The 22,044-nt window shown below is 41.1% G+C and overlaps 3 protein-coding genes across 4 annotated transcripts in view; 2 read left to right on the top strand and 1 right to left on the bottom strand.

Moving 5' to 3' along the window:
- LOC121960073 (uncharacterized) overlaps positions 1–15,691 on the bottom strand; it is a 112,189-nt gene extending 96,498 nt beyond the window's left edge. Inside the window, exon 1 of the mRNA XM_088071221.1 lies at positions 15,238–15,691. The gene's annotated coding sequence lies outside the window, so the exon portion shown is untranslated. The remainder of the gene's footprint in view (positions 1–15,237) is intronic.
- On the top strand, positions 9–6,662 carry LOC121959584 (urea transporter 1-like). 2 transcript variants are annotated; one of them, XM_088070943.1, is made up of 10 exons: positions 9–416; positions 2,398–2,514; positions 2,709–2,898; positions 3,109–3,237; positions 4,508–4,637; positions 4,725–4,793; positions 4,927–5,104; positions 5,285–5,419; positions 5,500–5,549; positions 5,651–6,662. In XM_088070943.1, the coding sequence occupies exons 2-10, from the start codon at positions 2,403–2,405 to the stop codon at positions 5,909–5,911; spliced, it is 1,254 nt and encodes a 417-aa protein (XP_087927069.1). In that variant the 5' UTR covers positions 9–416; positions 2,398–2,402; the 3' UTR covers positions 5,912–6,662. The 2 variants fall into 2 exon arrangements, with proteins under 2 accessions (XP_087927069.1, XP_087927070.1); XM_088070944.1 differs by lacking the exon at positions 9–416 and having other exon boundaries at positions 2,391–2,514; positions 4,927–5,074.
- Positions 15,692–16,623: 932 nt separating the features above from the next.
- On the top strand, positions 16,624–21,324 carry LOC121959970 (dnaJ homolog subfamily B member 5). Its single transcript, XM_042509538.2, has 4 exons — positions 16,624–16,999; positions 17,680–17,938; positions 18,330–18,883; positions 19,820–21,324. Exons 1-4 carry the CDS (start codon positions 16,892–16,894, stop codon positions 20,051–20,053), a joined length of 1,155 nt encoding a protein of 384 aa, XP_042365472.2. The 5' UTR covers positions 16,624–16,891; the 3' UTR covers positions 20,054–21,324.
- The last annotated feature ends 720 nt before the right edge of the window (positions 21,325–22,044 follow it).

Here is a 22,044-nt window from a genome sequence, read left to right as displayed (position 1 = left end):
AAGATATCATATGGCCACTTAAAGAAAATGCAACCTTCCAATAATCCACTCAAATGCATGAAAATGACCTTTTATAACAATCTCCCTCTTCCTCATGAGTTCCTTTAGCTCAGAGGGTGATACTTCAGAAACAAAGGCCACTGTTATGCTTGAGCAGGAAATACTTTCCTAATAAGAACATTCTTATACCTGATTAGCTGCTGACATGAGTAGAGAGACTTTGGTCTTTGCTCGGAGCAGGGGGTCCTCCGTTAAAGAGACAAGGATGAAAGTTTGGGGCTTTAATAAAGACCAGAAGAGGCTTCACAACATCACGCAGAGTCCTTTATGTCTAGTTTCTTTTTAATCAAGTATGTGTGCCTTCATTAACTCAGCTGGTAGATAACAGAGCTGTGATTCATCTCCAATTCAGAGAGGTAAGAAAAAAATCCTTCTTTAATTTCTGTTGCATAAGAGGTTAAATGACTCAGCTCAGATGGAGCTTGGCTTAATTTAGCTGAAAGTGCTGTTGTATTAACCAGAAATAATAAAATGGAACTGGATATTCAAGAACAGCACAGTGTGTGCCCACTCTGTATTACTTGATTGTATGATGGGAATATTTACTGATTTATAAATAAATGTGATGTAAATTATAAATTAATAAATCAGTCACATCTGTTAGATTTTTTCAGGTAGTCCAAAAAAAATGTTTTTTGAGTTAAATTCTTTCCTAGGTTCTGCTTTCACTTTGGATGAAGAACACTTTAAGAAATGTATTGACTTTCTATTGAGTGATTGGTATGTTGAATATTGGGGTTCTCTGCTTTATGTTTTCAGAATCTCTGCTGAATTTGGATGATCTTTGCAAAACATGATTTACATAAAAGTAGAGAAGGAGCTTGTGGGGGGTTGGGTTCTTTAGCTGACCAAGAATTTGTTGAGAAACTTGGTTTACCAACTCAAGATTTTTAGTGGCCCCATCTGGACACACCTATGAAAACATTTCTGGGGGTACCAATGCCAATCAACAAGCTATTCTTATCCTAATAAATAAGCACTGACCCTGCACCTGGTACTCAAGAGTGGATGAGAGTTTGTACACAGTTTGCAAGCAACAGCAGCGACCTGAGGTATCGTATGAGAAAAAAAGGCAACTACCAAGGGCCCTATCAAAATGCACAAAGACAGGAAACAACACAAAACAAAATAATAATCCAGTAACAACAAGCAGTGACAATATGAGGGCTTAAAGATAACAGTATCACGGTTGGAACTACCTCCGGACACGTACATGGTTAGATGCTGATTGTTTTATATCCAAACCAACATTCAGTCACAAAAGTTACTCCAGAGTTGTGTTCAGTAGCTTCCGTATTTGTTGATTCTTAAGCAGTATTGTGGCACAGAAAAAAAGAGGCTGCAGACGGAGTTGAGAGATCAAGAGTTGCACCGTTCACTCAACAACAGAAACACACCCAGGCTTTCATGCAGGGAACTGTGACTGCGGATGTTGGAGGTAACAGTGGGAAGCTCTTTGGAAAATCTGCTTTGATCATTACTTCAAGAAAAAATACGAAAATAAAAAGAATAAAAAACGATGTGGCAAACTGGCAGTGAAGTTTGGATTTTAGCTCGCACTTTTCTGTCGGTATTGTTTCCACCCCAGGGAGCAAAAGGAAACATGTTCACAGTCTGTGGGCAGAGGCGTCGACTTGTCTAATTCTGAGTTATAGGAGAAGGGTAGACGACAATACATGATGATATCAGGGCCTAAATTATGAGTTTAGCTCTAATTAAAATGTGGACTGTAGACACAGGAGGATATATTGGCAGAAACAGAATGTAATATTTATAACTATGTTTTCTTTAGTGTATAATCAACTGAAACTAAGAATCGTTGTGTTGTGTGTTGTTTTCTATATACCGAGCTAATCTTCTTCCACAAAATTTGCCATGATGTTCGTTAGTAGCCCAGATTAGACAAATCAAACAGTTTCTCTAGTAAGGGCCATTCATGTTTTTGCATCAGCCACCATAGTTCTCCTCAGCACTTATCACACAGAAGAAGTTTAGTGAGTTGCAATCTCAAGGCTAAAGGCACCTCTACCATTTTAGAAGTATTGTTTTGGCACCAGTATTGGAAAAAAAAAAATACCCAACCCTAGTAATAGTGATCCTGAATGTATTAAACCGCCAGTTATGGCACCTTGACTGTTGGCTTTATAAATGTAGTTTCCCTGCTTAATCAAGTCTCAAATTAAATGGCAATGAAAGCCAATAGCTGTTGAGATCTTTCAGTCTGGTTCAAAGTTGTGGACAGAATGACCAACATTGCAACCTTTAGAGCGGCCAAATAAAACCTGTTCTGTATGATATGCTGTACTGTGCTAACATGACAATAAACTCTAATGACAGCGAGTATGGGCAACAGCAACCAGCCTTCACTTGAAGAAGCTCCGGCTGGCTCCTTTCTCCTCAGAGCTGTCGGACTCTTCACCGGGGACATGTGTCTCTGTGGAGACTGGGTGAAAAGTAGGTGATGAGCTGTCTAATTTTCAGTTACTTTTAAGTTATTAAAAGTGTGCAAATGTAATACATTGGAGTACTATACAATATACAATATACAATATACTATACAATTTCATATTTGTGTAGTTTAACATTTAAGCCTCTTTGTGATGTAATTTAGATGATGGCAAAATGAAGTCACTATCTGTCTATGACAGGACAGTCTGTGGTAATCCAGCTGTTGGACTGGATTTTCCGCGGGGTGGCCCAGGTCATGTTTGTTAACAACCCTGTCAGTGGCCTCCTTATCACAGCTGGCCTCTTTCTGCAGAGCCCTTGGTGGGCTCTAAATGGCCTGCTTGGTACCTTTGTCTCCACCTTGTCTGCCATCATGCTCGGACAAAACAGGTACGATTATATCTCTGTCTTTATTTGGCCTCATCACTAAAAAGAAAAAAAAAAAAACAAAAACATTTTCCTCCTACAACTAAGCCATTATCACTGTCACTTCCACTTTAGCTCCCCAGGGCTATACTTTCTTTAGCTTTCACATCATGCTAATTTCACAGTGTGTTTCTCATTTTAATGTGTTTTACACATCTGTCACATTCACCACAGGGCAGCCATATCAGCGGGTTTATATGGCTACAATGGAACATTAGTCGGCATGCTGATGGCTGTTTTCTCCACTAAAGGAAGCTGGTATTGGTGGCTGTTATTGCCAAATATGTTCATGTCTATGTTGTGGTAAGTGTTCTCGTAAAATGCTTCTGATTCTTTTGATTTCACTCATTTTACAACTTGAAGCTTGTGGTAATTTTTGTAAAAAAGGATCTGTGATTTGGTTGTGAAAGAGAAACAACAGCGGCTTCTCATTTCTTGCCAGCAACCTTACAGTTCCACCATTTGGTTAATAAAGTTGTCTCTGGCTGCTTTTTCCAAAGTAAAAAAGTAAAATCCTGAAATTTTGGATGAAATCTATTTTAGTGTAGCCATTCACATCACGATCCCACCATTCCTGGCACTCCCACCCTACAACCATCTCAGTAGAGAAGTAGCAGCCATTGCTCCATAAAAAGCCATAATTTTAAATGTGCCTCTCCCTCTCCTCGTTTTCATTATCATCTGCTTACAAATTTGCTGGTTTTCATTGCACTACACGGGTTATTGCTGCTGCAGAAGTGTGAGTTTCCTGCCGGGTAACGTTGTGAGAGTCCACCTGGCTGCACACACACAGTGACAGGGCTAACTGTTGGCATCACACAGCTATTGTCAACTCAGTCTGTTAAGCCATTTTAGTGCCAGAGTAAGTTTGTTGGGATCACAAAACCATTTGGTGTTTGATGTTAGCTGCTACTGTGTTAGCATGTGCTAACCGGGTAGAAGTGGAAGTGACCATTTGCCAGGAGGCCAGCGGCTCTGAGACAGTAGTAAAGTTTGCTGAACAGACCAGATCAGAGCCCCAGCATGAAAAGCATTGAATACAGGTATCGTTTGACTGGAGACGTTTAGATACCGTTTGGCACTGGGTTATTTTGGTGAATACCTTAAAAAGTTATCAAACACCCATACCCAGCCCTAGTAAATGCTGACCACAGTGGCTTCCCTGTTTACTTCCGTAAGACGACTTGCTGTCTGTGATGTTTTTGTTGTTGAAGGTATGCACCGCCCTACTCTCCCTCTGATTGGCTAGTACTTGTTGCTTTCATTGATTGGGTTGGTTAAGTTTAGGCAAGAGGAGTAGGCTTGGTTAGGGTAAAAAAGACAGAAAGCCAATCAGAGGTAAAGTAAGGCAGAGTAGGACGCGTCATGCCTTCGCTATCCGCAAAGCAGTAAAAATACTACTTTGCTAGTTGAAACAGTTATTGGCAGATTTTATCAGTCATAAGCTAAAGTTAGAATTCAACTTTATACATGGACCTCCAACCATAAGGTAGACATAAATCTCGGCTGGATCATAATGTTCTAGTTTGCCTTTCCGCCCAATCACTAATCCATGTCCTGCCCCTGTTCACAGCCCAGTGGTCTCCCGTGCTTTATCCTCAGTTGCCAGCAAATGGGACCTCCCGATATTCACACTGCCCTTTAACATCTTGGTGTGTCTACATGTTGCAGCTACAGGAGCCAATCACCCCTACTTCCCAGAGGTACAGTACAGACCTGCAATCCAAACAAGGATGCTCATACGAAGTGCTTAGCTGTAAATTAAAATGGAACGTTTTCTGCAATTTCAGGTGGATTTTCAGCCAAATCACCATCTGCACCCTCCAAATGACACCATGAACAGCCTCAATGTCTCTCAAGTATAACAGTAATGTTCTTTGAAAATCCCCACATAATCTAAACCATTACAGTGGCTCTGTTGCAAGTATGTTTTGTTTTTTTTTTAAAACACATTACAATGTCACTAAATGGTAAATGGATTTCCATTTGCAGCTCTTCCTGTCAGTGCCAGTTGGTGTGGGCCAGGTGTATGGCTGCGACTGTCCTTGGACAGGAGGTCTCATCCTTCTGGCCCTGCTGCTTTCCTCACCCACTATCTGTTTCCATGCCATGTGGGGCTCTGCTGCTGGCATGTTGTCTGGTAAAAAAAGATTCTCCCATCTGCACAAAAGTATGCATAATGTCTGCGCACCATCACATTATGGCAAATGCATCATGGCATGTTTTCTTAAATAATGCTGTGTAAACTGTGCATGTTATTGATGCAGTTTTCAGATCTGACATTTGTGCAATTGTTTGCTGTTGAATAATGAATTTCATAGTGAATACTAAGATTGTTTATGTGGTGCAGGATTTGCCCTTGCAGCTCCTTACAAAGATATCTACTCTGGACTCTGGGGATATAACAGTGCTCTGTCTTGCATCGCCATCGGAGGAGTCTTCTATGTCATAACATGGCAAACTCATCTCCTGGCTCTGACGTGTGGTAAGAGCGACTAACAGCATCATTATCCTCCTTCGGGTAGTTGGATAGAAAATATTTTCATTGAAAATGTTCCTTTCCAGCACTTTTCTGCGCATACATGACTGCAGCGATCTCAAAACTCATGTCTATGGTAATTTCCTCCCAAGTCAAACCCTATAAACATAATGTGCACACCCAAATGTCTCTCATAACATGTGTCAAGCTCCCCTCTCCTATGACATCCCCTTTCAGCTGGCATTACCGGCCTGCACGTGGCCTTTCTGCCTGTCGACTCTCATCTTCCTCCTCATTTCCTCTGAGATCCCAGCCATCTGCAGACTGCCTCTGTCTGTGGTCTCCTACCCCGAGGAAAACCGGCGCTACCAGAGACAATTAAAGGCCTCGGAGAAAGCTCAGCGCAGTCAGCAGAGCTGCAGCCAAGAAGAGGCCACGCTGAAGGAGAATGGACGGCCAAATGTCCAGTTGGTGGTGGACTGCAGTGAATCTGTGTGATTAGAGATGCTCAAACCTCTTTGAGTGTTTAAATGTAGATAACATAAAAGGAATGTGATGTACAGTTTTGTAATTTTTTTTCTCTTACATAATATCTGTTATATAAAATGGCTGGCATTGTAGTGAGAAATATTTTCTACATGGCAATTTTTTTCTTGTGCAGTGTTCTACACAGCAGAGGGCAGCACTTTCCAAGGAAAGATAGACTGTTATTGCACATAAAGCCTATAACATTGCAAAATACTGGGCATATTTGACAGTATGAATGAAATTATGTATACCGACTACATCAAGTAGATGTAGCCTTGTCATGTTATGCATTTAGAGTTGTTACAAAGCAAAGAGTACCAGTCTTGAGTTGATTTAAAATGCAGCAGAGCATTTCATCAGTGCAGACAGTGAGCTGTAGGGGAGATTTCATAAAGTGCTCCCCCAGCAAAAACACCCATTTCTCTGCCAGGCATAATCCATCACTGCCTTCAGTACTCCAATCTGTCCTCTTATCGTTTCTCTTTACCTTTCTGTTGGTTTTATGCTTCTCTTTTGTGCTTGTCTACTCCTTCCCTCTGTCCTCAAATGCCTCCTCCCTCTCGCTGTCCTCAAATGCTCTATTCTGCCACGATTTGTCTGCCTTAGTCCTCCTCTCTCCCTTTAAAAAAAACAACCTTTCTCCCATTTTTCTTAAGAAAGAAGATTTTGATCTCTGTGAAAAGAAGTCACCGAGATGTCAGCTAATAAAAGGTATCTCGAGCTCTGTCTGGGTCTGCATTTATATTTACATTTATGACTAAATCTTTGCGTGTATTTATCGCCATCTGTCTGTCTGTGTATCTGGTGCACCGAGGCACAAGGCTTCAGTCTAGCCAGTGCTACACATAACAGTCACACTCCCAGACGTGTGGGAGTGACGGTACATCGGGGGAGATGGTGCGAGACGAGGGACGGGGAACAAGTAGATAATGAGAACATCTCATTTTCTTGACTGGTGAGAAAATATTACTTGTTATGACACCTTTTTTTTTCTTGAATGACTAATGTGCATTTTTCCCCCTTCTCTGCCCTTTTTGAACCCAATTCCTCATCAAATATGACACTTTTACATTTAATGTTCTGAAGGCATAACAAAGGAAAACTTTCCAACGATGCAGCCGGTATAATCTCTCTTATCCACTGCTGCCTTTAGGTAAGAGTGACCTTAGTAGGGGGATTTTTGCGTGGCATTTTACATAACGTTGATTCAGCCAGCGACCTTTGAAGGACAGGAGAGGTGTTACTTTGTGTCCCTTCACCAGTGCCGTGTGCTCACAGCAGTGTGATTCACCTTCCAAAGTCCTCTGCAGGCAGCACCTACTGCTCCCACACAACACAGCAGAGGAGAGAGAGACGGGGCTGAACCTGTGAAGGATGAAACCGCAGACACAGTCCTGTGCACCTGCATGTGTGCATGGCAGAGAAAAAAACTGTCTGTTTGTCTACTCCAGCGTCTGTCATTCAAGTAAGTAAGCCAACTATTTTGTAAGTGTAACAGAAGGAAGACATGAAAGCATAAGTGGTACAAGGACAGGGTGTCTTTACCAGACGTTCTCAAAGTGTGGACTCCGGATCCGGCAAGTCAATCTGGACTCATCCAACACCTTGTATTAGGACTTCAATTATACATGTAATTAAGTGTACATTTCCTACTCTGAAAAAAATGTTTTATACTTATCAATAAATTGTTAGTTTTGTAAAATAAAGTCTATTTTGAGATCGTTACAGCGATGTTGGCCTGAGATTAAGCCTTAAATGTAATCATTTCACTGTTTGACATCATTGTCATGGCAACACTGACCACTGGAGAGCGTATGACGTTTAATTCATCAAGTGCCAGAGTTCAAGGGTCAACGAACAGGCATCCCTTCAAAATTAACAAGTTATTTAACAGCTAACGGGCGTTTACATTCTGTCCTGCCGGCACAAGAAAGCAAGACTTCGGCTTCTTCTGTTAGTCTGCATTACGTTGCTGATGCGGCGAGGATGTCACTATCCAAATGTGCAAAGAAAAGAAAAGTTGACCAAGAAAAGTTTTCAAGTTTTCATGAGTGGACAAAGAAATATGTGTTATTTTGCCCCAATCCTGCACGAAGCCCATGTGTTTGATTTGAACAGAGACAGCTGGAGTTGTGAAGAGTGGACATGTTAAATGCCACTATGACACAAGGCACATTTCAAACAGCAATGTCCTCAGAACACAGAGGTGAGGACAACAACACTTTTAAATTAAATTAAAATTAAAATCTTCCTGTAACAATAGATCAAGTCATATGTAATCACCTACAATCCAGGACAGTGAAGTTATGTTCTCTCTATGTTTTTCTGGGAATTTGGGGGTTGAAGCAACCCAGGGGAGTTCAAGTTTTGCTATTACAAACCTGGAGGGTGTCAGGGTGTTAACTCGAGCCCTGTAAATGAAGGCTGCACACCTGCCAAACAACCAATTTTTTTCAACATCCATCAACACAGATTTGTTGTTGTCAGTAGATTTGTTGTAGTTGTTGTCAGGCAAGGTTGGAATAAATTGGACATCCATCATTTGGCCAGCTCTTGCTGTGGGTGTCCATTTGGATGATTTGGGTCGTTTAAGACTCAGTAAATTGGACTAGCTTTAGGCCAACAAAAACAAAATAAATAAATGATGAAGCATTGAGCATGTTTTCACCTACCACTGCATTCATCAAATGTTATTTCAATCACGACTTTTGCTTCCCACATTTAAATGAACACGGTCAACTGGGATATTGACATTTAAAATTCAAACTCTGCTGTATATAAAATTGAGCGCTTTCTAAACTTACAGCAAGTAAGTTTAGAAAGTCTCCAATTTTAGGGAGCGGCCATGCTGCTGTGTTCACACCGTGCTGCGGCAATTTTTCTTAACGTTACGGCTGCAGTCCAGAGTAGATGAGTAACAGCGCAGACAAGTAAAAAAAAAAACCTGTCTGGAGCAGAGGGCAGAGAGCCAGTCCTTAGAAATGGATCATCACCCATTTTTTTGGAAGTTTTTTGCATTTAAAGTGTAATGTAAAGCAAGAACAAATCATAAGCATAGAGTGCACTGGACTTGTGTCTGTGCCACCAGGCAAGAAAACTAACTTGTTAAACCATATTAAAAGAATCACTTCAACCTGTAGTTCAACGAAGGCATGAAGGCCATGGATGCTAATGTCAACTCACTGAATCCCCGTCCATCCAGTGTCAATCTGATATTTTTAAAATGTATCATGAAACAAAAAAAGACGCCCACGATAAGAATTTCCATTATTAGGATAATTAAGCCTTAAGAGACTGCTGTGCAACCAACAAGAAAAGAGATTTGCCAAAACAGGCTACATATGCAACAATCTCTAAAAAAGCATTGGCATATTTTTTTCCCTTTTATTAGTTTTTCCCTACAAACGAAGCACACTAAAAAAATGTGTCCTATCTGTGTATAAGCCTATACTTAGGGCATAGTTTTATTAATATTTTGCTCGTAGGGAATGCAATGTATTCAGGTGAGGAGGAGCCTTAAAATATCATGTCAAAGTCAGGCATAACTTGGTGGCATTTTAAGACTTTAAAGCGTATTTTGATTAATGTCGGGATAATTTCATAATTGCAATTATTTTGGCCAGGATAATTGTGATGTGAAATTTTTGTATCATACTCTGAACATGATTCAATCAGCGATAATTAAGAAAGTAGTTTAGTTAAGAAAGTAGTGGTAACGTACAAATGAAAATAAAAAATCTCGGGGACAGGGCTGTACTCTGGGTCTTTTTGGGGGCATTTCTTACTGATTTCCTTCACTTGAGAGCTGGCGTGCCTGTGTACGTTGTAGGTGAGCCTACATGTATGGTAAAGCACACTGTATATGTATTGGTATTAGCAGACAAAAGGGGACTGACTTCTGTTCCATTTTATTTTAAGTTATACAACCATGCATAGTTGATTACAAAAAAAGATTACACATACACTGCAGTTAAAAAACGGGGGCACAGACAAAAGCAGTTCAATGAAGTTACTACTGAGCAAGTGAGAAGACTAAACAACACCGCAAGTACACCAGGCTGCATGTAAGCTGTCCACCTTCTCGCTGCCTAACAATAACGGTGTCAGTGCAGCTTGGCACTTTAATTAGCATTCATTTCTCGGAGACTGACAAGCAACTTTGTATGTGTTTATGAGAGAGACAGCGTGAATGTGTGAAAAACAAGCCGAACACACAGTCAGACTGTTCCCGTGGGCAGGAAAGAATGATTGCTGTGAAAGAGGCTGTTGTGATTCACTCCATCTCGCTCAATCTGTGAATAGTATGTAAGAGCTGCGATCTGGAGCATGACGCTCCTGGCACAACATGTTCTAACCAAATTTGTCTGCCGTTTCCTGTAAGACGAAAGGAGAATCCCCAGGAAACTCCAGCCCCCATTGGATGACTGAAGCATCACAGCAGAGGAAGCATTGCCATGTATGTATGCTCCCTGACACTGATTTCCATATCCATGGCTGCACTGCCGGCTGCACAGCTGACTCTGTGTTGTAATACTGTAGTATAATCTCTAAATAGAAATGCTGGGTCTTTTTCAATGGCAGTGAAAGCAGCATTCAAGCAGATGACTTGCTGCATTTCATCAAGAGTGGCCTTCATGTGGTGTTGATTTGTGAGTCAACAGCACTGTGTGGGTCTGTGAGATATTTTTAAATATCTTCATATTTTATTTATACTACACATCACATAAGCCCTCTTAAATCCCCAGTTTCCTCATTTGTCTTAACAAAATATCTTCTTGGTTAGGGACTGTGCATAATTATTAAGGGAGGAGGAGGGACGGAAAAGGGGAAGGGGTTAACCACAGACCTAATTTCAAGCATCCAACCTTGGGGCTTTTTATGCATTTAATTGACAGGACAGACAAAGTTTGAAAGGGCCGAAAGGGAGGGGCGACGGCAGCAAAGGGCTGAGGCCAGAATCGAACCCGTGGTTGCTGCGGCGAGGACTCAGCCTCTGTACATGGGGCAGCCGCTCTATACACTGAGCCACTAGGTGCCCCAATGTGTTTTCATTTCTTGGTAGTGAACTGTAACATTTTGGTCATGTGAAAAAAGTCTTGTTTCTCTAACGGTTTAAGCCTATTTTTCCCTAGTAAAAATTAGCAGTAACACAACCCCAGCCGTAAATTTAGCAAGCTAGCAGAGAGCATTATGATTATGTCCACCCTCTCATCCAAATTTGGTCACTTCTGACTCCAAAAAATCCAAGATGGCGATGACCAAAATGCCAAACTTAAGGCTTCAAAAGGGGAGTCAGCAAACCAATGGGCAACGTTATGGTGGCTACTTCCATTATTTTCTACAGATGATGACTTTGGAGTCTGATGAGTCCATAATGAGAAGGGATAATCTGAATATTACTTGAACAATATCCCACCCCCTAATTAGTTGGCCCTGTTTTCAAGTGAAACGTTCATGAAACAATAATCCCAGATCACACATTTGGTGTGGAATTAGCAATTCTCAGAAAACGACAAATGTGTTTCATGTTGGCAGCACATTCAAGCTGCTCTCTATTGTTGAATTAACAGCTACTAAATGATCAGTTTCTACCACCTTACCCATTAGTAGAACAGGTCGGGTTATGCTGAACATGTATTACGTAACAGGATACAGTAACTGTAAATGAAACATTTAACTTTACTGCATTTCTGTTATGATGCAGAATAAACTGAAGACTGTTGGGTAGTGAAAAAAAATTGCTGTATATAGATCATGTTTAATCCCTATTAATTACACAATTTGCTCTACTGGCAGTTATACAGTATAGTTGCACTCTTTTTCCTCATGAAAATAAGCATGTATATGCTTTTCTTTTTAAACAAAATCCGGATAAAAATAGATGACACCTTTCCTATTGCCACTAGACCAGAGCCATGAAGACGAGTATGCCTTTCTGTTTTTTGTTTTATTTTATTTTATTTTTTTCCTTATTTCACTTATCCAGTCTCTCTTTTAAACTTGGTGCAGACTAATTTCGAACGGCGATCGAGTGCTGCGAAGACGGACAGAAAATGTGGCTGAGAAGTCACCGATAGGTGATCGAGCTGGAGCCGATAAATACTCGTGATTATACAAAGTAATTTGTCTTGTAAGTGAATGCCAATTTTAACCTCTCCCATTAAAGACAAAACCCAGATGTTAATGGGTTAACACAAGCTGAAAAGACTTTCACGTTTTGTTCTACGACATAGAGTACGTGAGTAAATACCCCACTTGTGAATTTTGAAAGACAGTTGCTTACAAATGGCTAAATGAGACTACTGAACGTCATCGTGCCGAACACAGCCTGAAAGGCTTCTGTAGTGGCAATGTTGAAGTTATGTGTCCATGTTGTTGTTCATTTATGGCTTAATGTTAGCTTCTTACTTCTGGTGACTGCATTTGTGTGAGTTTTATTAAAAAATTCACTCAAAGAACAGTAGTCATAAATTAGTAAATTAGCTGTACAGACAAGGAAAAAAATGTTTTGTACCAGGCTATAAACATGTTTATTTCTGCTGCAGAGTTGGGCATATTAACATGGGAGGTCTATGTGGATTGACTGGTTCTTGAAGCCAGCCTTTCTGTGGTGTAATCAAACTCTTAAACTCAAGTAAGAAAACTGAGCCTCGTTGAGTTTATTTTACTATTTATCAAAATGAAGATTGACAAGTTTTTTCACAGCAATTTTCTGGCAAGGCAATCAGCATCCTTCAGTCAGTCAACATGATTCTGAGGTGATATTTTGATTTTTCGCAGGAGCATGATATGTTAACGCTTACTAAACGACACAAGGTTCTTTAACACATTTCAGTTGCATAACTGGAAGCTGCCTTTTCCATGCACAGCTGCTGGCGATTAAATGGCTCATTTGCATTGGTTTTCATTTATTGTCTGTAGCACTACACATAATTGCTATGCAGAACTATGGGGGCGGACGCATTTATATGCACACCTGCTTAACATAATGGATACAGGAGCCATTCAACAAATGCAGCCTTTGTAAAGCTTATTGAACTTTTGAGGAAAACTCCATTAACAGAACAGTTTGGGTCCAAGTAAACTTCAGCTTCAGGAAATCAACCTTCACACATTTGAAATGTCAATCAATAGAAGGTGTTAAGGTTATAATTTGCTGCTGTTTTGAATTTTGTTCAATTATAAAAGTGTACTTCCCCAACTTGAAGTGCACTTAAAGTAGCCTGCCTAAAACTATCTCCACCTCAACCAGCTACAATACTCAACTAACTAGACTTACAACATGATTGGAAGCACAGCAAAAATGCAAATACCACCAATACCACATGACAAGAAAACTCAAGCTGCTGATACACTACACATATGGACTGTATATAAATATATAGTCTACCAGTATTAAGATGCTTCACAACCCATTATAGGTAAAGCACAAACATCTCCAACACAAACTTGATGCAACACATGCAAGATTGTTTTTGAAGCAAAAGCTGATTCGTTGCACCAAAATGCCACAACATCACTCACTAGCCTGTGTTTAACCACCACTGCCAGAGATGGATAGATTACTGAGTGTGTCCACCAGGCACAGGTAAATGTGCCAAAATATCAGAGGCCCTTCTGGCCCATACCTACAACATGTCGCTCAAAAAGACACATACTGACCAATAAGCAAATCAAAATGACCACACAAATATGCAAATGAACTGCAAAAGAACTGAAAAAGACTCAAAGCAATTAAAGGGGAAAAGGAACCACAAAGAGACAAAAAAACAAAGTGAAAGAATTACGAAAAAGATGCAAAATTATCCCATAACCATAAACATTTATAAAAGAAGAACAACAAAAAGCAGCAAAATCACCACAGACACATACAATGACCACAAAGAGACAAAAAAGACAAACAAGAAATCACAAAATTGTCTCATTAACACAAAACGACATCAAAAAGATGCCCAACAGCTACAAAGAGATGCAAACCGACAACAAAAAAGGGCAAAGCCACCACAAAGATGCACGAAATGACTACAAACAGACACAAAGCAACCAAAAAAGAAACAAAGTTATCTCATAAATATTAAATGCCTTCAGAACGATGCATGACAACAAGAAGGTGCAAACCAACCACAAAGATACACAAATGACTAGAGACACAAAATAACCCAAAAGATGCTAAATTATCTCATGAACACAAATTGACCTCAAAAAATGTGTAATGACTGCAAAAAGATACAAAACTACAACAAACTCGCACAGAATTACTACAGTTAGAGACACAAATTAACCAAAAAAAAGATGCAAAATTATTTCATAAACACAAAAGGACCACAGAAAGATCTATAACGACTACAAAAAGATGCAAAAACAACGAAAAGAGGTAAAGCTACTGCCAGGTCTGTTTCTTGCTCCCATGTAGGAGAGGTTTACGTTTGACAGAACATAACAATACAACATAAAAACAAGAAGGGGGTTACATACATGGTATTCCATTTTTTTTTTTATAAATAAGTTTCTTTACAAAAAGACATTAAAAAGGGTACACAGGTTCAGGGTCTTGACAGCTTTACTGTTGGTTGAGTCTTTGATTGTTTTTATATACTGTTTGGTTTCATTTATTAAAAAAAAGAAAGCAAGGATTTTTATTCATGTATCGGCATTTATGAATATGCCATTTAGCCAACAGAATAATAAGATTAATTATATAATATTGTTTGTTTTTGGGGGGTGTAAAGGAAGTGAAACCAAACAGTATATTTTCAAAACAAAGGGTAAAGTTATTTTCAATAAAGGAGGAAATAAAGTGGCAAACATCTATCCAGAAACTGTTTGAAAAGGGCAAAACCAAAACAAGTGAAAGATATCTTCAGGGCATTATGAACAGAAAGAGCAATTAGTGTCAACACAATTTAACACAACTTAAACCGCTGTAAAAAGAATATTTTACATGGATAAATTTTGTGAATTAATTTGAAAGATACTTCTTTAATTTTATTATTGATCATGTATTTGGTTGGTAAAATCCAGATCTTTCCCCAATCAAGATTTGGTAATAAGTTATTCCAATAAGTAATTACATAGGGGAGAGACACAATGTCCCTTTGAAACAAAGCACGTACAGCGCGATTGCTGTTGCGTGTCGCCGAGAAACGGTGTAGGAGAGGTGGTTGGACCCTTTGCATACCAGTCCCCAGAGGCCTCCTGTCTCATGATACGCCCATGACTGTCGCAGTTTTGCGCGACAGACTTAACGCCAGTACAAAAATCAGCGTTAACAGTAGCAGCTACAGCACTGGACTCACCGTTCAGACGAGCTGCGGGCGACATTCATGTGAGGTCTCTCCGGAAGTCCAGCTGCTCCACCAGTGCGGCGCATGGACCGACGCTGGTCAGTGAAAATGTCCCTCATGTACATTTTGTCTCATTGGAAGCTCACCTGGAGACCCCCCGCGAGCCGGTGACAGCGGCTGGGCTCGAGCCGCACTGCTAATGCTAGCTTAGCCTTCTCTCGTGGGTTTTTGCCCTCCTCCCACAGCGCGTTTTTCCTCCAATTCCGGGCCGGACGTATGCTATCTTTATTTCTGTCGGTTAAATTTTCTTTAACATTTATCCAATTTCTTATATCCGTGGTTACCAACCATAATATTTGTCTGTGCTAGTTTCTTCGTGCTGCACGCGCAACCCTTCACCTTTGCTCCGCTTTGCTCTCGTAGGTCATCCTTAATCTCGCAGACATGTGCGAGATTTGATGGTTGACTGCCTTCCTGCCCCCCAGGAAGTGCGCCACGCGTTGATGCAAAATGTACACAGTGGTCAAAAGTGGAATTACATGACAATGGCCCAAAAAGACTTTCCCCCATTGACTAGCATCGGAAAATAGACCTCTGTAAATCAGTAAATATTTTTTTGTGAGCGTCAAAACCCCCGAGAAACGTCCTCTATCCCTATCTAGATGTAAACCTAGAGTCTAAAAGTCTAAAAGAGCCGTAAGATTAAATTTTTACATTTGTGAAAGAAACCTAAAATATCGATTTCTAGGATTTTAGTCAAAAATATTTTGATATTTGATCTTGTCTGTATCCCACCATCACAGACTATGGTTGCACAAATGTACCACCTATCAATTTTTCATGTACGTTTTTATGTAATATGTTGTCATTGTTGGTCTTTATGCTCATTTATGCAAAGCAAAGTCCCCTTGGGGCAATAAAGGTTTTATTCATTCATTCATTCATTCAATTGCATTACACCACAAAGGCGTTCATGTTACAGAAAACCTGTCTAAACACTTATTGATCATATGACCAAACCTACTTTTTTTTTTTTTACTTGACTGTTAATGTCACTGCAGAGTTATAAGCTGCTTAAAATAGCTGTTCAAAAACATCCCAGTATAATTTTTGCATCCTCTCATCCACTGCATAGTTACATAGCCTTAATATTAACAACAAATTCAGTTTGCACAAAAGATAAAAAGTCATCTGAGGACAGGGGCTCCATCCCTGAGCAGGTGACTGTCTGGGTGTTTTAACTGCATGTCTGGTTGTTCTGTTCAGTTTGTGAAATGAAAAAAAAAAAAAAAACACTTTGTGCTGTGTCGTGACTGTCTGCTCGGCTCTGCTTTCAAGAACTCCGGAAGCAAGTCTGAAGATGGACAAGGAGGCTGCAACATCCGCGTGATCATCGCCGGAGCTCCAATGGCTTTGCACCGAGCAACCTGAGGACACCGGCATCCCCTGCTGCGCGTGAGGAAATGGGCGGATCCGGGGAAAGCTCGCTCACTGCTGCGTGGGCGGGTGAGTGGATAGTAAAGGAGCTGCCGCGGTGCTATTTAACAGAGAGCCGAGGAGAGCTCAGACAGGACGCAGCAGTAGCATCGACAAACACCGGAGCGATTTCAGCACCTGGACAGCGACACTTGTAGCCTAAAAGCAAACTACTTTTTTAGCAGCCGTCATGGTTCTCATCTGGACTCAGTTCGGTGTGAAGCACAAAAATGTCAATGTCAAGTGCAAAGTGCGCGTGATGCACAGGGGTGACAGCTCAGGATCATCATCATCAGCGGTGAGTACATTTTGATCAACTTTTTTTTTGTTTGTTTTAATCTTTTTTTTTTCTTTGTTTAATTACTAATTAAATCAGCAAATAGCCTGCTTATATTATAGTGTGTTAAATACACTGTTAGGGCGTTTGGATTTCATACAAGGTGTATTATGGCAGGAGACAAGCTGTAAAAAAAAAAAAAAAAAAACCTAAAAGAAAATCCTTTCATCATCTCTCAGTATCATTGACTATATGTCTGTTGCTGTGGATTCATTCAAAATCCAATAATCGCCGATGCGCTCTCAGCCAATCGCTGCAGAGAATCTCGGTCGTTGGGGGAAATCTTTTGCCCCTCACGACCCCCCCTCTCTCTCACGTTGTATTGTGCACCAGCCCATAAAATGCATGGATATGCAGCACGGAGATAAGGGTGTTTTCCCACAGAGTGTATTTGCTGGGGGGCTGATTTTTCTGCATATTAATAGACAATGTGCAGCAGCTTGTGTGGAGAATGTCCAATACATGAACCTTCCTGTTTTGAATTCTATGAGATGAATATTTAAATTTACACCCTCATTGGTTATTTATGGTCAGCTGTCTTTGCAGCATGCATTATTGCCACAATGAGAGTTCATCAGAAGTGCATTCTTTGAGCAGGTTTTCATGAGTGCACTAATGTCTGATTGTTCTTGTGTCCACAGGAGAGCACCAAGTCTGAGCAGGACACACCCTGCCTGGCCATCAAACCCACTGGCAAGGACTTCTTCAAAGTCCTGGGTGTCTCCCCCGATTCCAATGAAGACGAGATCAAGAAGGCCTACAGGAAGATGGCTCTCAAGTTCCACCCGGACAAGAACAGCGACGCAGATGCAGAGGACAAGTTCAAAGAGATCGCTGAGGCCTACGAGATCTTGACTGACCCCAAAAAGAGAAGCATCTATGACCAGTTTGGAGAAGAAGGTGAGATTTGATTTCCGTGAGTTAAGTCGCGCAAATAGTAACTGACATGTGGTTAATTACTGTAGCCCAGGCGGGTGCATTGACTATTCATGTCTTCATTAAGGCTAAATACTGATGAGCTGTGGGAGGATCATCACTGAGACACTTTCACTCTTGTTAAAGTGGCTAAATATGTGCAGCATCAACAGCTGCAGGGCTGATGAATTATTCAGCAATGTAAGAGTTTTCCTGAAAACTCCTAAATAGCTGATGTTTAGGAAACCTTCTAGAGGCAGCAGCAGAATTTGCATTAAAGAAGCACTAATATTAGAAAAAGAATGAATCATCATGAAAACATGTAGATTTTGATGAATTTAAATGAACCCTTTCTGTTTTCTTTGTGTATTTCTAGGTCTTAAAAATGGAATGTGCATGGCGGGCCAAGGCAACGTTTTTCGCAATAACTTCCACACCGACCCCCACTCCACCTTTTCCTCCTTCTTCCACGGCTCGGACCACTTCGACATCTTCTTCAGCAATGACTGGGACGGTGAAGACGACCTCTTCAACCCCTTCAGACGGTTCCCCTTTAGCCACGTGAATGGGTTCTCCGGCAGTGAAGGTGGCCTGCGAAAGGGCCAGCGGAGGCTGCAGGGCGACGAGGTGGTGCACGACCTGCTGGTGACCTTAGAGGAGGTGATGCAGGGCTGCACGAAGCACGTAAAGATCACCCGCAGCCGCCTCAACCCCGACGGGCGCAGCATGCGAACCGAGGAGAAGGTGCTGAACGTGGTGGTGAAGAAGGGCTGGAAGGCCGGGACCAAGATCACCTTCCCCAGGGAGGGAGACGAGACGCCCAACAACATCCCAGCAGACATCACCTTCATACTCAGGGACAAGGAGCACATGCAATACAAGAGGGATGGCTCCAACATCGTGTTCACAGCCAAGATCACCCTCAAGGAGGTGAGTTTTTGTGCACTTATGTCAGGCTTAAAAGACGACAGTTTGACTCCTACAGAGGCCTCCTCATTTATTATGTCACAGATCTATAAGTAGATATACTATGTAATGCCAACAGCTTACACCTACTCAGAGAAAGGCCATCCGCCACATCTTATCCTTTACGTAACCGTGCAATGATGCATTTTCTCAAGTACCAAAAAAATCAATTACTGAAGGGCATCATAAGCCAGAAGGTGCGATCTCTGCCAAACTCTGGGAGGGCGTTATCTTTGATTTTAGTGTGAAGAGAGAACACGGTGTTCTGATTCAGTGCCTCTGAGCCCCCAGCTTACAATGGGCTAACAGACCCCCGCTAACATAACAGCAGCAGCAGCCTGCCAACGCCTTCGTTACCTCATCGGCCCCTGCAGAGCGAGAGAGAGCAGGAGCTAAATTTAGCCACGGTGCTGACTGCCCCCACGAATCACACTTCAGCACCGATGTGTGCCGCAGACTCCTCTGCCTCTACGCAGCAGGCCAGTTTTTGGCTCGATCCGTCTCTGGCTCTCACTTCTAGCAGCCTACGCGCAGATTAGCAGGGTAGCAGTCACACAGAGTGGCATTTCAAAGAGTTCCCTCCATCTTCCTATGGCTCCCTTCAGTCACTGAAGCACTTAACTCCCACACACAGTCTGTAAATAGGGCAACGATTATAACATCTGTAGCACTGGTTTGTTGCATAACACAGAAAATCGTTTTTGAAAGACAGACGCTCCATATTTATCCCTTACATAACTTGACACCTTTAAATATCAGGCATTTAATTGATTTTTTTCTTGTGTTCCAAGTGTGCTTCACACCAGTCATATCAGGGCCACTCAGGAAGCATTACAAAACGTGCTCTACATTTAACAAGTCTACAAGCTAACTTTTTCTCTTCCTTTTTGTTCCCTCCAGGCTCTCTGCGGCTGCACAGTTAACGTGCCAACACTTGACAACCGGATGATGCCTCTACCATGCAGCGACGTTATCAAGCCCGGCGCTGTCCGGCGGCTGAGGGGCGAAGGTCTGCCCCTGCCCAAGAGCCCATCCCAGCGCGGCGACTTGGTGGTGGAGTTCCAGGTGCTCTTCCCCGACAGGATCCCACCGCAGTCCCGCGAGATCATCAAGCACAGCCTGGCCCAGTGCTAGCCTGCTTTTCTTTGCTGATTGACACAGCTTCACCATGTGTGTATGTTGTTATCAATTCACAAACACAGCCTTGCCCGAGGTGCTAATATCACAACCAATCACAACCTCTCATTGTGTTTGGGAATGGCAAGAAGCGGTTAAGTGAGTTATAGTTCAGCGAGGAGGTGACTTTCTGCAGGGCACGACAAGCATGATGCCACCTGAGCAGTGAGTTCAGAGCTGATGAATGGGGTCTTTGGTATCTGAGGGCGTCCATTGACTCAATAGCCTTTCTCTGAGTGAAAAGGTTATCTGTACTGTTATACTTGCAAGCCTACAGCAGGATATCAGTGTGCTATTCAAGTCTGTATAGACTTCCTTAAACCTGAGCGGTAGAAGAAGAACTTTATTCTAGTTATATGGTGCTCATATGACCGATTTTTTGCATTGATTTATTACAATAGCATATATACTTGTGTACAAGGATCTACTTTGTGTGCAAAATGCAAAAATATTGTCTCTAAGAGAGATTCATTTGTCAAATGTTCTATTGAATTATTTGAAATGTTTGTATATATTCTGCAAGGAGGCAGCAGTTGGTGTATTATTATCTGATATAGAATGATAAAGCATGAAAAATAAAGAAGAAAAAAACAACATAATTTGACTTCTGTTTTCCGCTGTTCTTTGTGATAATTATGTACATTGTATAAGTAATAATTACATGGTATTACAAGTAATAAATAATGAACCGCAGACTGTACAGAATTGAGCTGCCAGACTTTTAAAGGACGTGATCACATCACTCAAGTTTCAGCCTTTTCACTCTGGCTCCCAGTATGTTTAAGAAGGAGATTTTACCAATTATCTTTAAAGCTCTTCATGGCTTCACTACTGGCTATATCTCTGAACTTTTAATGCTGTATGTGTTGGTACGTAGTTTGAGATCCTCGGGCAGAGCTCTTCTGTCTGTTACAGAGCTAAAAGGGGACAGAGAGTTTGCAGTCAGAGCTGCAAGGCTCTGGAACAAGCTGCCCGATTCAGTGATCTCTCATTAGTCCCTTCTTAAATTATACTTTTATCAGAAAGCCTTTCCTGATTTTACTTGAGTTCTAATACCCTTTAAACTCTTTTATTTCCTTGGTTTTATACAACTTACAGTTTTTTCTTAATCTGTTTTCTTTTCAAACTTGTTTGAAAAATGTTATGTCTTGTATGTTTTATTTTGATGCTATGTGAAGCATTTTGTAATGTTGTTTTTGAAAAGTGCCATAAATAAAGATTATTATTATTATTATTGTTATTATCATCATCATCATCATTATTATCATTATTTTAGTCCTTAAAAGGGGCATTGTAATAGGGGGATAAATTGGGAACTGATTACCTGGGGCCCCAATGGGAGGAGGGCCCTCAAAAAGCCTAGTATGAAAACTTTGGTTTTGTTATCATGTTTTTATTTCTTATTAATTAGTGCCATAACTACATTAAAATTGGCCGAATAAATCGATATAAAGAGTGAACTCTTTATAAAAGAAATAGTGGAAGATCTCTAAGGGTCCTCTCACTTCTTAAATGCACAATTACAAACTGATTTATGTGATGATGTTTTGTAGTCTCATTTAGCCATTTATTAGCAAGTCCTTTTTAATAATATGTAAAAGCTTAAAAATTCACAAGATGGGCATTCACTGACACATTTTACGCTGCAGGAAAAAAAACGCAAAAGTGAAAGAATGTCAGGCATGTGGCCAAGAAATTGGGGGGGGGCAGAGAGACAGTTTATGCATAGGGCCCAGCGTTTGGTGTTACGCCCCTGGTCCACAACACTGGGTCCATAAAAATCACAATTCAGAGCATGAATATCTTCACTGCAGCACTTTAAGATGCAGTGGTGCAGAAGCCTGTCTACGTGCCGCCATCTAGCGGCAATCGGTTGCTATGACAACCCCAAATATCCTGCACATAAAAGGACACACCTGTTGACCTGTGATTCATGTGTCTGCGAACTG

The sequence above is a fragment of the Plectropomus leopardus genome, chromosome 20 (genome assembly GCF_026936395.1).
Source record: "Plectropomus leopardus strain MGB_pleo_1.0 chromosome 20, ASM2693639v1, whole genome shotgun sequence".
NCBI classification, from domain to species: Eukaryota; Metazoa; Chordata; class Actinopteri; order Perciformes; family Serranidae; genus Plectropomus; species Plectropomus leopardus.
The sequence above is the reverse complement of the archived record's forward strand: the minus strand, read 5'-3'. Positions and strand labels throughout refer to the sequence as shown.